This window comes from Balaenoptera ricei, chromosome 8, assembly GCF_028023285.1.
Source record: "Balaenoptera ricei isolate mBalRic1 chromosome 8, mBalRic1.hap2, whole genome shotgun sequence".
In the NCBI taxonomy this organism is placed as follows: Eukaryota; Metazoa; Chordata; class Mammalia; order Artiodactyla; family Balaenopteridae; genus Balaenoptera; species Balaenoptera ricei.
In genome coordinates this window covers 91,016,395-91,032,211 of record NC_082646.1, presented here as the reverse complement: position 1 = coordinate 91,032,211, position 15,817 = coordinate 91,016,395, and the positions used below count along the sequence as shown (strand labels likewise).

The 15,817-nt window shown below is 40.7% G+C and overlaps 1 protein-coding gene across 1 annotated transcript in view; it reads right to left on the bottom strand.

The window, feature by feature from the left end:
• Window positions 1–7,243: 7,243 nt before the first annotated feature.
• Window positions 7,244–15,817, bottom strand: part of RAG1 (recombination activating 1) — a 77,829-nt gene continuing 69,255 nt past the window's right edge. The window contains exon 2 of the mRNA XM_059931402.1: window positions 7,244–10,389. Within this exon, the coding sequence (XP_059787385.1) occupies window positions 7,244–10,389 (3,146 nt within the window). The remainder of the gene's footprint in view (window positions 10,390–15,817) is intronic.

The following is a 15,817-nucleotide window of genomic DNA, read 5'->3' as shown; positions in this document are numbered from 1 at the left end:
AGTGACCCCATAGATGAGAATAAGAAAATAAGTATTAGTCAGGATAATTGACACTGGCTGTGGTAACAAAAAAATCCCAAATACCAGTAAATTGTCACAAAGTTTATTTCTCACTCAAGCAGATTGCAATGCAGGTTTCCCTTATTAAGCTATCCATCTGAGTGGCATTCCTCCAAGATGTGTCCCAGGGAATCAGGCTTTTTCTGTTTGGCAACTCTACCATCTTCATCTTTATCTTGGATCCTGAAGACTTCAGATACAAGGAAAAGAAAGAACATGGAGAAGGCACACCCCTGTGCAAATGTTTCAGACTGCAAGTGATAGATTATTTCCTCTGACATTCCACTGATTAAAGAAACAAAAAAACAAAAACTAGTTGTATGTCCCCACCTAGATGCAAAGGGGCTGGGAAATGGGAAATATAGTTTAACTGTGTGCCCAGAAAAGGGAAATGGATGTGGTAAGCTTGAAGCCAATACCTCTTATAGCATATATTTAAACAACCAGATGAAAGTCACAGTACCTTGAAGTAATAATGAAGGGTACTAACAGAGTCCTGTTAAAGTGGAAACAAAGCTCCATGCTCTGCAGACTCATTGCCCCTGTCTGTATTATCTTGTGCTTAGACTGTTTAAACAACCTCCTGACTTGTTCTCCCTGCCTCCACCATGGCCCCTCCAATCATCTGACTGTTCTGAGACCACAGAAATCATCCCAAAATGACATCACATAAGTGAAAACTTTCCTGTGATTCCCCATCTCCCATGAGGAAAAAAGATCCAAATGCCTCAGTATTATATGGGATGATTCTCTAGGCTCATCCCTCCTCTCCCCTTACCCATTTTGTACATGATTCCCCATGAAAGCTGAACTTCTTCCATCTGGCAAACCCTTTCCCCTGGTGAATGATTACCATCCTTCAAGATTTGATTCAATCTTGAGGTTCTCGGTGAAGACTTCAGCCCAAGCAGAGCAAAGCACTCACGTTTGTGGCCAAGCCATCCCTCTTTCCCCACTGTTTGTCTTCATAGCATTTATCCACTTACATGACATTTATATGCCTGCCTTCTCTATTTGGCAGTGGGCTCCTGGAAAGCAACTTTATATCCTTAGTACCAAGCATGGTTTCTGTTACATTATAGTTGCTCTGAAAATGTTTCTTGAATTAAGCTCACTGAATATGAACTGAAATGTACTCACTTCTGCAGTTGTCTTTCTATCTTTCCAGTCTTTAATAAATGAAGGATGAGATATGGAAATAAATCTGTGTTCTAAATATCTTGATCAATCAAACTATCCCATCTCATAGAACTTGGGAACAAAAAGTATGGTGAAATTCACAGAAAGAGACGAGGTGAGGTCTTGGGTTAAAATTATTCTCTTTTCTAGTGAAAAGAGTTCACACAAGATTAGAATGGATATCATGGTATATTTAGATAGAACAGGCAGTCATTCTAATCCACAGTGCCAAGAATTCCAAATTATTTATATGCTACCAAATTCCATTCCAGTATAGAATATCGCTTTTTGTCTTGGAATTTACCATTTCCCAAACCTAATTCTGTCAGGAAACATCTAATATAGCCCTAAGATAAGCCCATCTAATATATTCCTAAGAGAACTAATACCTCATTCTGAAAGCCAAGAAGGAAAGGAAATTTCCATGAGAAACAAGGAAAAATGTCAGGGGAAGAAATGCTAACTTTATGAACAGGTGAGGCTGTCAAGTTGAGGATACTGCAGAATCTCCCTGCATCTTCTCCAGCCTAGGGTTGGACACAGTCACCTAACTAAGGGAGTGAGACATATGAATTAGCAGGCAGTGTGTAACCGATGTCAAAAATGTTTGAAATAGCGACTCCATCATTTAAATTTATATGCATAACCTTCTCAATCTTGGAAATCCTTTCACATTTAATACCTTCCAAAAGCATTTCACTTGTGTCCCTCTCCTGGCGTGGCATGGATTGCAACAGTTACCTGCCTCAAACTCCTCAATGGTTTCCATTTGCACTTGGGGTAGGATCCAAAGTCTTTACCAAACCGCAGAGTCCTACATGATGAGGCATCTGCCTGATTCTCTAGACTCATGCAGCACCCTCTTCCTCTCTATCTGCTTCTACCACACAGACCTTCCTTCAGTTCCTAAAACATCTCCAATCACTCTCCCACCTCAGTCTTCCCATAGGCTAAGTTGGCCCAGGTCTATCACCTCTCACCTGCCCTCACCCCACTCATCCTACCAGCCTCCATTAAAGGTTCCTTCTTCCTAGACACTTCTCTGATTCCCCAGTTTATATTCCATTGTCTTACTGTACTTTGATTGTACCTAGTACTTTTCCTTCATAACACATACTAGACTGTGGAGTCATGCATTTGCTAGGCTTATAGTTGATTCAATGTCTACCTCCACACAGTTCTTTGTGAGCAGAAACCATCTGTGTTCACCACTATATCTCCGGTGTGTGCCAAGCACACGTTGCCTGCTCGTAGAAGACATCCTATAAATATTTGTTTTAAAAATAGGCTGAAGTAGTTACAAGGGGTATTGGGAATGATATAGAAATTAGCTGGACCTTAAAGTGTGAGGAGATGCTTCATTCGCAAATGCAGGGGGTAATGTTCAAATACTTGGTCAAAGGGTACAAACTTTCAGTTATGAGTAAGTTCTGAGGATCTAATGTGCAGCTTGGTGACTCTATTAATGACACTGTACTGCCTTGTACACTTAAAATTTGTTAAAAGCGTAGATCCTAAGTGTTCTCACCGCACGCACAAGAGGTAACTGTGTGAGGCACTGGATGAGCTAATTAACTTGATTGTGAAAAGTATTTTACAATGTATATTTATATCAAATCATCACTTTAAGTATACACAATTTTATTTGTCAATAATACCTCAATAAAGCTGGGAAAAAATAGTACAAGGCAAGGATAGTAGGAGTTTTTTAAAAAAATCAGTGAAAGAAGAGGGTGCTGGAGCAGGTCCTTAAGGCTCCCTGCTGTGCCAAAAGTTAACTTGTTAGTTGTTGGATCTGAGTTCCTGGGGGACGAGGCGGGGGGAGGGCTGCAGGAACAGGGCCTTTGGGGAACAGGCTACCTACCTACAGGTACAAACATATTTCGATATTAAAAAAACTGGTATGGTTGCATGGAAGCAGCCGGGCTAAATCTGTGTTCTGAGTAGGAGGGAGCTTGGAAGTTTCCAGAAAGTGGCACTAAGTTACTTGAAATTTCACGGATGATGTGGAGATGACAGACTAGTATGAAGGTAAGATGGACAGAACTAGGGGGAAGATTGCCAAGACGTGGTTCTGCCATTTTCTGGCTGAGATAAGCTTCAGGGACCACATGTATAACATGAAGAAAATAGTGGTACTGACTCCAAAAGGATCCAATGAGAAAAACATATGCAAAGTGTCCACCACACTGTTCGGTCAGTGGTAGCTATCATTACTGTTGTTGTTACTGCTGCTTTTGTTGTTATCACTAGGAAAAGAACTGGTCAAAAGAACCTGGGCTCTAGCTCACTTCTACCATTATCTGTGTGGCCCTGGACAAGTCAACTACTCTGACCAAAATGTTGGTATATGAATGTGTGAATTTTCTGGGGAACAGGGTCATATTTTTATCAGACTCTCAAAGGAGTTTAAATACGACTCATTTTCACATCCTACATTTACCTTAAGTACCTGGAACCAAACTGTCTCTCCTATAGTAGTATAAATTATACTCATTGTCACCATTCTGTTGCTTTTTATTATAAGATCACCAAATTTATTTTGTATTTCCCTCAAAAAAAAAAGTTACTTCATTTTTTAAAATGTTGCGCTCAATATTATTATTTGAATACAAATCACAATACTCACTATTTTCAAATTTTAAACTTTTATTTCAAATACTTAAACATAAAGCTGTTCACAATAACCATAACATTAATAAGGAATGAAAATATTAAAATATAAAAATAAGTATTGAAACACATATTTTAATTGAAATCATTTGACATGAAAATACAGGTCCTTTGCATCAAATCATCAAATAAAACCATTGCATCCTGGTACCTGAAGTTTTCCTAAAGCAAACACAAAAAATAGAAGAAGAAGAAGAGTCTTGGAAGCCAGTAAACAAACTTTACAATTATTTGTATGAAAATAAAGTGAAGTGCAATTCCACAAAAAGAAAAATCTCACCAAAAACCAATGAGGTATATTTATGTAGATTACTATTGTTAAATGAAAAAAATAAAATAGGGACAAAATACCTACTCTTATTAAAAAACCTCTTAACATTGAAAGAATAGTATCACCTCTCATACAATAACTGAAGACACATACATATCTGCAATCAAAAATCACTTGCATCTAAATGATGATTCATTCTCCCAACCACCACTGGTGCTTACAAACTCTACCTCCTAGCTGTGTGTAATTTGAATTCTGTTTGATCTAATGTGAGACCCACAAGCTCAACCAAAAAAATCTTTATCACCTATATTTTGTGAAAACAAATTGAGGCAAAACTAAATTTCAGTTCACCTGGAAGGAAAAGACATCTTTTCCTCCTTCTCTTGCTTCTTGGTACATATTTATTAATCCCAAAGCACTTTTTGGCCTCATACTGACCATTCATCAATTTTCATCAGCCATTATCACTGGTCCCTGCAGTGCACCTCAGTGGGTTGGCAGGAGAACTTGTAGAATCAGGTTTCATGGGGAAAAAATGCATTGCACTTCTCAAGTCTCAGTCTATACTTAAAAAAAAAAAAAAGCTCCACTCAGTGTGGTGAATTTCCCTAGAGTGTGTGGCTGCATTTACAGTGGGCATTGTCAAAAATAAAACTTGAATATAAAACAAGGGTCTAGTATATTACAATCTCACCAGTGAGGGCAAAAACAACCATAGGCAGCATTTCTACATATTGAAATTCCTGCAGCCAGATGTTCCTGGGGTTTATCAAAATGTGATCTGATTAAGGGATTATTGGGAGTGTTGTGCTATAAATCATGCTGTTACTCACATGCATTCAGAATAGTTCCTAAATGCTAGAAAAGTTGAATTTAATATTGGAAAGTATTTACATTGCCACCAATCAATGTAGTAGAAGTGGGAAAAAAATCTATAAACCAGTGCCAGCATGCTTCAGGGAGTAAGATGATTACATGAATTTAGCTGTTTATTAGTGCAGAGACATGCTGTAAGGATTAAATGGGATGAAGGAAAGTCATGGCTTCAAAGCCCATTTGTTTACAAAATGCAAAACTTAAACATTTTCAAGAAAAAATAAAATTAAAATATGTATATCTTTTTGACAACTAAATTACAAATGCCTTTGTAATTTATGTATTCTATATATAAAAAGCAAGAAAAAACGCTGTATTTTTTAAATGGAAAAATACCAGGTTCAATCCCTGTAAAAGCACCAAATGCATACCATTTAGGATAATATCACTGATGCACGTTTGACAACCAAATTACAAAGCTCTTTGATATACTCTGTATGAAGAGTGGCAATTAAGGCCAATAAAATCAAAGGAAGAAAAGAAACTAACACTAACATGTCATCATGACTCACTAGCATATAAAATCCCACGCCTGCTCTAAACTGCCAGCAATTGGCAATTCCCAAATTTCTAAGGATACAGACAACGGTTTCCAAAAACTGGAGCCACCAGAGGTTTGGGAGGCTCTTGGGAATTTTGGCAATTCTTTCTTCTAGCAAAAGGCCCAAAGCACACCAAGGAATTAAAACCCACCCATTCCTGCCCCCAAGAAATGTAATCCCAAGATTACAAACTATAGTGATTAGTTGTAGATTCTAAACAAATTATATTACTGCCTTATTAAAAAAAAGAAAAAAACAAAAAACAGTGGTTAATTTTCATGGTAGGAACGACGTGGAATTTGGAGACAAAAGGACTGAGTTCAAATTCCAGATCAGGTATGTACTATCCCTGTAACTTTGGGCAAATCATTTAACTCTCCACCAAATGAGAATCATAACAATGCCTACCCCACAGAGTTGTAGTAAGGAAAAATGAGGCAAAATGAATGTGGAAATATTCTAAAAGTGGCACAAAAAAAAAAAAAACCCTCTACAAATGTTAACTCTTCCACTGTACCACGAGCAAGCTCCATGTAAACTTAGCAGGTGAGAAAAGTACAAAGATATCCTGCTACAAAAATCTTAATACACTGAAAGTAAACTGATCATAATAGAAAAAAAAATAACACATTGCCAAGGGAAAAACTCCATGAAAACTGGATTTAGTAAAATTGACCCAGGTTTCAAATGAAGAAAACCTGGCAGAAATTTTCAGCAAGACATTGAATCTGTTTTCATACAGTAAACAAAACCAGATTTTAATAGCCTCTGTGGCTATGAGATTGTATGGAAAAGCATTTGGAGATTCTAAATTAATTAAAAGTAAAAAATAAAAATCATACCTGGCTACTGATCGCTAAGTAAACATGTATTATCACAAGATTTAGTAACCAACTGCAGCTAACAGTTTTATTCTAACTTTATAATTGAAAAATCCATGGTACCAGATGATCTCCTAAACTCCAAGAGTTACAACAGAGACATCATTTAAATCCAGAAAAGGACTGATTTTCCAAAAATATTCTGGATGTAGGGTATTTCTGCATAAGTGTACCAAATGACAAAATGCACCAGGAGCATTGTCAAGGTCATTGTGCCATACAAATGTAAGATATTATTATTAGAGAAATCTGAAAAGCTTTCCTGAATCTTGTAGAATAAGCCAAAATATGTGAAATTTATAAAATAAATAATTCTACAAAAATGATATAGAAAACACATCTCAATATAAACTAGAATAACTGGGGAGGTGGTGGTAGATGGAAACCACAAGTCAAATTCCTTTCCTGCCTTCACTGGCTGCCCTTTGACAACCTTGACTTTGATTTTCCTGTCACTCGGTCACACATACACATATCTTTGTTCATCTCTGGTCCCCTGCAGTTACTCCTGTTCTCAGCTATTGAGCTTTCAAATAACTGATTTCTCCTGTTGCTTTTCTGAACTCCCTAAACGGCTCAAGCAATCAGCTCACCAGTTATCCATTCCTGACATGGGTTCAGCATCTGTGGCCTCTCCAACCTACCACCGCTTGGGTGGTGAAGCCCCATACGCAGGAGTGAAGGGTACCAGGAGAAGGTCACAATGCCACCCAGAGGAAAATTTATTTGCAAAACCAACTCATAAGTGGCTGCCCTGCTTAAAATTCCATTGAATCTTGAAGTTCTGGAGAGTCCTCTAGGTTTAATGAGTCCCCTAAGCTTCCCTGTGAGTTTATGGTAAACCCTGAAGTTTTCAATGCATTATGAGCATTCATAAACTTCTGCAGGTATTTGGAGGTATACAACCAGTGATGTTTCAAGACATCTTCCATTTCGTAGTACTTGGACTGCCTGGCATTCATTTTCCGGAAGCGCCTGAACAGTTTGTTGCCAGACTCATTTCCCTCGCTTGCCCAGGCCCCAATGGAGCCATCCCTCTCAATAATTTCAGGGACGTGAGCCAGGGTTTTGTGAAAATAATTGGTGATTTTGCCCTCGTATCTATACTTGAACTTGGTAGAGAGGAGCTCAGCAAAACGCTGTGAATTGAAACTATACTGGCAGAGGGATTCTGGACACTCCTTAGCAGGGCATGATGATCGCCAGACGGGTTTCATCTTCAAATAAAGGTCCATTAGTTCCCTCAGAGCTTCGTGCCTCTCCTCGGAGGGAATTAATTCACAAACTGCTTCAACCGTCTCTTTGGTCATGAGCTTCCTGGCAAAGTTGCCATTCATCCTCATGATTGGTTTCAGGTTCATCTTCTTCCGGAGGTGCTTGTCCAAGGCAGCCTGCCATCTTTTCCTCTCCTCTTTGGAGGCACTGGGGTTCTTATACACCTCCCCTATCTCCAGCTGGAAAATCTTGTAGAACTCAGCTGCGTTGCCGATGTCGCAGTGGAGTGCATCTATGGAAGGGACCGTCTCAATGAAGGGTTTGGCCGAGACCCCCTTCACCCGGTCCCGCAGTTCCTCCACCGTCTCGTGGTATGGGTTGGAACGCCAGACCTCATAGCGCTCCAGATTATCAACGTGGCTTCTGGTGATGGAGTGGAAGACAAGATTTTGAGAGGCTTCCAGGCGGGTGGCATCACAAAGGGTACAAATGTAGACTGAGCCCGAAGCCTCGAGGCCTTCCACTTCCCGGACAAGTTTCTCATCATACCCGGTGCCCCTAAAGATGAACTTGAAAGTCCGGAGGATGCCTCCCATCTCAAGCATTAATTTGCTGCTCTTCATGGCCTCCCTCTCGGCAATGAGAGGGCTCAGGATGGCCGTCAGGGTCTCGTGGTCAGACTCATCTGCCAGCATGAGGCACAAGGGCTTGCAACACAGTTCAGAGTTAGGCTTGGCTTCCTCAAACACCTTCACATTCTGTGACCCATGAGCGATGGTGATTTTCATGATCGTGAAGGAAAACCGAACTGCCTTTTCCGGAACTGCTGGCCCACTGCCGTGCTTCTCGCCCACGTCTCCCATCCCATCACAAGACTCCTTCACCACTACAGTGAAGGGGCCATTCAGGTAGTCGTCAAAGTCTTGGTCTCTCATGCCCGCCAGGATGTCTTCTTCCATGTCCATCAGAGCAGACACCAAAGCTGAATCATAGCGGAAGCGCTTGGCGATGGTGTCCACCGGGTAATCGTCCACAGAGGAGGACAGTCCGGACAACCCATCAATAATGCCCACGTCAGTGCTGGAAGACACGTTCTTCAGAGGTGGCTGCCACTCAAAGGGGTGGTAGCCCGGCAGAAGGGCCTTCTCAGCAGTCCGAAGGGCATGCAAAGGCTGGAAAATCTGCCTCCCCGTGATGGCCTTCACAGTCCTGTACATCTTGTGGTACTGGCTGCAGCTGAGGAAGGTGTTGACACGGATGGCCAAGCAAACAGCCGGCTGCAGGCCGGAGCCCCGTCCCTGCATGATGGCCTCCAGCTCGTCGGCTTGTCTGTGCTCATTCCTTGCCCTCAGAGCCAGCAGGAACAAGGTCAGGCACACTGACTTCACATCTCCACCTTCTTCTTTGTCAGCGAAAGCCTTGACTTGCAGCTTGAGCTCCCTCAGACGGTGCTTCTGAGCCCTCCGGGTCAGGGACAGGAGATGCTGGCGGGGCCGGCCCCCTTTATTAATATGCACGAAAGTCTCTTTCGATTCCTTGTGGCTTGAGACATGGTGATTATATTTTTCCAAGCTGACCTCCTCATTGCACTCTTTGGCTGGACATTTCACCATCAGGGTATTCAAGATGCTCAGAAAAGACTTCACTGGACTCTCCAGGTCAGTAGGGAAGCAGGGGTACCGGCAAGAAGGACAATAGCTTCCCATGACTTTGAGGCATCTGAGAATGCAGATCCTGCAAAATACATGCTTACAGCTGGTCTCTACAGGGTCCGCCAGAATGTGTTCACAAATTTGGCAGGAGATAGATTTCACAAAGTGCGCCGGGAAGTCCACTGCCAGGAGCTGGGTACTGAGATGTATCTTACTGCAGTTGGCGATCTTCTTCATCAGTTCCTTGTTGTTGATCCTGGCCTGGGCTCTCCTCTTGCGCCGACGGACTTCTCGAGTTCGGTCAATCACAGTTCTGAGTTTTTTGCTGAGCTGCGCGCTTGGCTGATGACCCTTCCTCTTGAGTCCCTGACGGGCAGTGTGGCAGATGTCACAGGATGTTGTGTGGGAGGACCATTCCATGGTTGCATTCCTTGGGGAGTAAGCCTCACACGGGGCACTGCTAAACTTCCTGTGCATGAAGCTCCAGCAGTTATGGCAGAACTCAGTGGGATGAATCGAGTCCACGTCGGCCTTCACATCGATCCGGAAAACCTTGGCAATAAGGTCTGGCCAGGACGTGGCCCTCTTTTCCTTCTTTCGTAAAAGGACTTGGGTTTTACCATCCACAGGCCCGTGGACTGGGTATCTCCTATTGTGCCCATCAGCTTTGAAAGGATTCCCGCAGATGCGGCAGAGATGTCGCAGGTTGGCTTGGTGCATGGCTTTGTCTCTTGCTTTCCTGTCATCATGGGATTTCTTCAGAAACTTTGGGTGGGGCTTCAATGCCGGTTGAGTCAGAGCTGATTTCTGACCACCAGCCTTGTCCAGGACTGCTGGAGACTGCTCTAGAGAGGATTTCCCCTTGGAGGAATCTTGCTTTTCCGCTTGAGCATTTTCAGGCGCCTTTTCAAAGGATCTCACCCTGAATAGCTTAAATTTCCATTCTGAAAATTTAATATGTGGGTGCTGGATTTCATCTGGGGCGGAATTGAGTCCCAGGGTGGGTGGCAAAGAGACAGCCATGCTGGCTGAGGTACCTGGAAACAATAAAAACAAGTCAGATTAGGAAAAAATTTCAATATCCCACTGATGTACCTTGGAAGGAATACAAATTAGTACATTCAATTATTCACTTATTAAATCATCCAAAAAGATAAGTATTAAACCTCCTATTTTAATATACTATGTTAGGTGCTGATCATATAGCGGAGAAGAGAGTCATTCCCTGTTCTGACAATGCTGATGGTCATTTATACCATGTATCTAATTACACGCAACACCATGGTTTATTTCACATATATATGCACAATCTTATTTTTTTAACTTATTATCTTTTATCGAGGTATAGTTGATGTACACTATTATATATGTACAATATTATTTCCCTTCCAGTGAAACCTTAAGGTCTTTGAGGACAGAATCCTTGAGTGATTTATCTCTGTCTCCCCAAGTTTCCTAGCACACATTATGTGCTCAATAGTTATTTGCTGAATAAATGCAAGGAAAAGCTGTCTACTAAACCAAAGAAAAGTCATATTTTCTGCATTGTATCAGTCTCATTGCACTAGCTGGACAATATATTTCCAGCTTTTTAAAGCTGTCTCCTGGGAGGTTGGCTGTTGATTTCTTCCAAATGGAACATAAAGGGATGATAAAGCTACACATCCAAAGAAACTAATTACTCAGTACATGAAAGGATGAAGTGAATTTTGAGCTTTATGAATGCACGCTAATAATAAGTATCATGGATAGTAATTACGCTTACAATTTTAATTAGCGAACGCTGCTATAAATTATAAGGTTGTTTCTCCATTAGGAACAAAACCCACAGAACTCTCTAAACCTGCAACAAACCACAGTGTGCATGTACAAAGATTCTGAAGAATTTTAAGATGAAAATTTCAAGTATTTTCAGATAAAATTACACAGGCCATCCTGAAAGTCATTACTGGGCACTGGTCATTAGCTCTATAGTTTGTAATAAGAAGAGGTGGGAGTAATATTTTTCTTCTTTGAAAAACATTAGCAATTATACATTCCAGGAAACCCTAGCAATCTGGCTTGTGGTGTAGACATCATGGAGCAGCAGGAAAAAGTCTAAAAATGCCATTTGAGTGTCTCTAGACCCAATTAGCCCAATATTCTCAAAATTCTTTAGTACACATAACTGGGAAAACAGCAACTGTATTTTCAGACTATCATCTATATTTCTCATATTTGCCTGGGTTAATGCTCTTGACCTGCCAATTTTATCAAACAACGTTTCCCCCTCAATTAACTAACTAACCAAACTGATGATATTTTTCCAGTCATGTGACCATGGAGACTAATCCTCAGATGAACACACTTTGCCCAGAGGTGGGATTTGGGGGTAGGGGTGGGAGAGGAAGCCACAAGGGTTGTCCTGACAGCTGCTAACAAAGCTTCCTGTCAGATCGCCCCTTTAAACCACTGAATTTTGTTGCATCTTGCATGCATTATGCTTCAGAGGTTTATGTTTTTCATAAAAACTAAAAGCCAACTTCCAGTCTTTGTTGAAAAGGAAATCCTGTTACCTTGTTCTATATGCAGAACTGTGTGAGAACCAAACAGTTCCAAACCATTTCAAAGGTCTCATTAACATCAGAAATATTCAATATTTCATCTGCAGCCCAACCAACACCTCAGAGTTGTTTACAGTTCTATTATGTTCCTAAATTCTGTCCTGGGTCAGGGCAGAGGACTTTCTGTGTCCCCTGCCCTCTGCCCCATTGCTTTGAACTCATTCCCAAGTCTCTTTTTTATTTCTTTAGGCTTTTCCTTCCCTGTCTTTTTCTGCACTAGTTCTCTGGAATTCCAAGATAATATTTTGAGTTCTTCTTAAAAAAAAAAATGCATGACCATCTTTAGAGCTACTCAAGTTAAATACTGAGCTTTCACAATGAGTAAGTCAACCACAAGGCATGTTGGAAGGCTCCCTAGAATTGTCTCCCCACTCCTCTCCTGACTGGCACTGGCCTGAAATGTTGGGTCAAAATCTGCCAAAATACATTTGTGTAACTACTCCCACGGAAAAAGTACCATCACCAAGCAGTTATTAGCCATTGACATCCAAATCAAATTTATTTATTAGATTGTTTTTCTACTTAATTGCTAAAAGTTTATCCAAACTAGAAGCAAGAGGGAGTGGGAGAAATGTGTTATCCTTCTTATTTTTAGGGGAACATACACCAAGATGCTAATAGTGGTGATCTGTGAAAGCTATAGGCGTTTTATATTTTTTATCTTTATCTATGATTTTTACTTCCTCTGAAATACACTTCCATTACTTTTAGAAGATAGAACTTTTAATAACTAGTTCTAATAAGATATCGTTTATCTATCTGATTAGCAAAAATTAAAAATATTGATATTAATCAGCATTAATATAGGCATGTGGATGGCAGATATCTTCATACAGTCTTGGGAGAAGTGTAAATTGGTATAATATTTCTAGTGGAAATGTGACAATGTCTTTAAATTTTTTAAATATATATTATCTTCTGTGCAATAAATTTGCTTTTAGAAAGTTATCCTATAGAAACATTCCCACAGGTTATTCCCACAGTGATATTTATATGGAGAGAGACAGAGAGAGAGAAAGGAAAAAATTAAAAATCTGTTTAAAAGATGTGTTTGTTACTTTGAAAAACAGAAAACAGCATAAATGATCACCAATAGGGCACTATTAAATAAACTCTGGTAAAGATATACAATGGAAAACAACACAGAAATTTTAAATTTCTATATGCATTGATACATATGTGCAATTTCTATATACATCAAGATACAAAAAGATGCCCACATGACAAAGCAGAGACCAGAACAACAATAGCAAGTATAGTAAGACTTCATTTATGCATGTTTGTATATATCTGAAAATACAGAAAATCTGGAAGGATATGCACTAAAACCTTAACAATGTTAACTCTCTAGAAAATAGAATTGGCACTGGTAAGGAGATCTCTAATTTTCTATTTAATTCATTTTTATATCATTAGAATGTTTCACAACAAATACAGATTATTTTTTTAATTTTTGTGATATATTCACTTTAGGGAAAAAATGTTTTAAAGGCTAGATTTCTATGTACCCATAGTCCCTTTTCCATATTTCTTCCTAAATTTCCCCCCAGAAAAGTTTAAGATTTGGCTAAGCCTCAAATCTGACCACCATTCTTAGCTTACTTTTCTTTTCTGGTAAACATGTTGAAAGGGGACTGAAATATGGACCTGCAGACAACATGAAGTTAGGACTATGAAAGAGTTATCTTGTCGTCATGGATTTTTTTTTGTTTTTGAGACTCAGGAATCTTGCAAATGCTTGATCTCCTCTCTTCTAACAAAAGGTCTCAGCAGTGGACCAGCCTCAGGCTCTACAAGGCGGGGTGGTTGTTGCTGGCTCAGCCCTGTTCCCATGGGCTCTGCCCTCTCAGCACTGCCATTACCTGCTATCACAGCTACAGGGCTCCTTCTCCCCACAGGGCGTGGATTCATTTTGACAAGCCGGTCTGGGGTGGCTTGGCTGGGGCAGAATCTGTCATTTATATGAGTGCATCCTTAGTTATTTCGGGAGGTAGAACCACAGCAGCACCACCCCTGACTCCCAACCCAGCCCTACACACACACACCCTACACACACACACCCTACACACACACACCCTACACACTCAGACCCTACACACACAAACGTACTGGTACTTGGTCCACAATCTCTCCTCTTAACATCTTCAACTTGGTCCATACACAATGTTCAAGTGTGGCCAAGAGTTATCCCTTATTGTCACTGTCCCACTCATTTATTTGTTCATTCACTCCACAAATACTATTGTCTACTATTTGCCAAACACCAGCATCAAAAAGCTGAAAGCATCAAAAGACTTTTTATTTCTCAGGCATCCACAAAATGACCTGAAGATTCTGGTTCTTCCACCAGGCAACTTCTTGCTTGAACCACTTCAGAAAGAGAAGTGCACTGTCACAGCCCCTGTTCAGGAATCCTATTCAAGAACGTAACCTCTGTGTAGGGCCTCTACAGTGGCAATTCTCAAAATTGCCATGTATCAGAATCACTAGGGAGCTTGTGTTTAAAAAAGAATATCATCAGGTCCCAGCGAGTCTGATTCTCCATCTGGGATGGAGTCCAGACATCATATTTTTTAACAAGCATTTCAGTGATCCTGCTACTAGGGGCCCACAGGTCATGCTTTGACAAATACTGATCTCCTGCTTAGTCTGATCTAGTTCAGGAAATTCCTGGCAGTACTTGGCAAATACCTGAGCAAGTATACATTTCCTCCAGCCCCGGAATTTGTTTGCTCCTGATTATTTTTCTTGCCTGGACCAGCACAGTATTTTTTCCAAGTACCTCACACCTTTCCTTCTGCTGATTCATTTTACAAATCCATTCAAGAAGCACTCCTTAGGGAATTCCCTGGCAGTCCACTAGTTAGTACTCTGAGCTTCCAATGCCACGTTCGACCCCTGGTCAGGGAACTAATATCCCCGGGGTGGTGTGGACAAAGAAAAAAGGCACTCCTTAAACGCTTCCTTTGCCTGCGGCACTCATTTACAGTAATTTGGATATTATGCATCTTCTCTATGAACCTACAGTGTCTTCCTCAACTTGGTTTTTTTGTTCCTTTCCTATTTTCGTACATTAGAGAGAAAAACCAAATGTACGTCAGCTTCCCTTGCTCCCTCCTCTCATTCCCTGCAAGGGAAAAAGCCCAAGTACTTCTAAGTAGAAACATAAAAATGTAATAAATATTGTGACTCAAGGCATGAAAAATATGAGTGTTACCTTGCTCAGCAGGCTGCCTGGGCAAAGTGTTGGGATGTCTGCAATTTGGTTGATATTACTTGATATCAAAGAGAAGGCAGAATGTGTCCTCCTGTCTTTCAGAGCAGACTGCTGCAATATTTATCAGCCTCCACTGTCCTTCCCAGCCTCCTCCACCACACAGGGCTAACCACAAATGATGGCAGCCAATCACAGGCCAGGAGCCCCCAGCTCCAGCTGGCACCTGGCTCCTCAGGAAGCTTAGCTGGGGGACCTGAGTGTAGAAGCACACATGGGCGTGTGCTGGAACACTGCCAAAGCTGCCACTTCACTCCCCAAGACTGTTTGGTTGGAAATGATCTTGTCAACATAATCTGGGGCTTCTGCCAGGGTTCTATAGCTCTGCGCCTCAGTTTCCTCATCTGTAAGATGGAAATACAAACTGTATATACCTCAGAGAGTCAATGAGGTTATACAGTGAAAGTTATTATAAGAAAATACTTGGAACAGTGTCTGCCTTTAGTAGGTACTCATCAAATGCTAACTATATGATCATTTTTATCATAATTTTGAAATGACCTACCTGGTCAGTTCTCAGTCAGGTAAGTTTGTGCTCCTTGTAACAACATTACGTTTACATTACTAGAGTTTTGAAGTCACAGACCA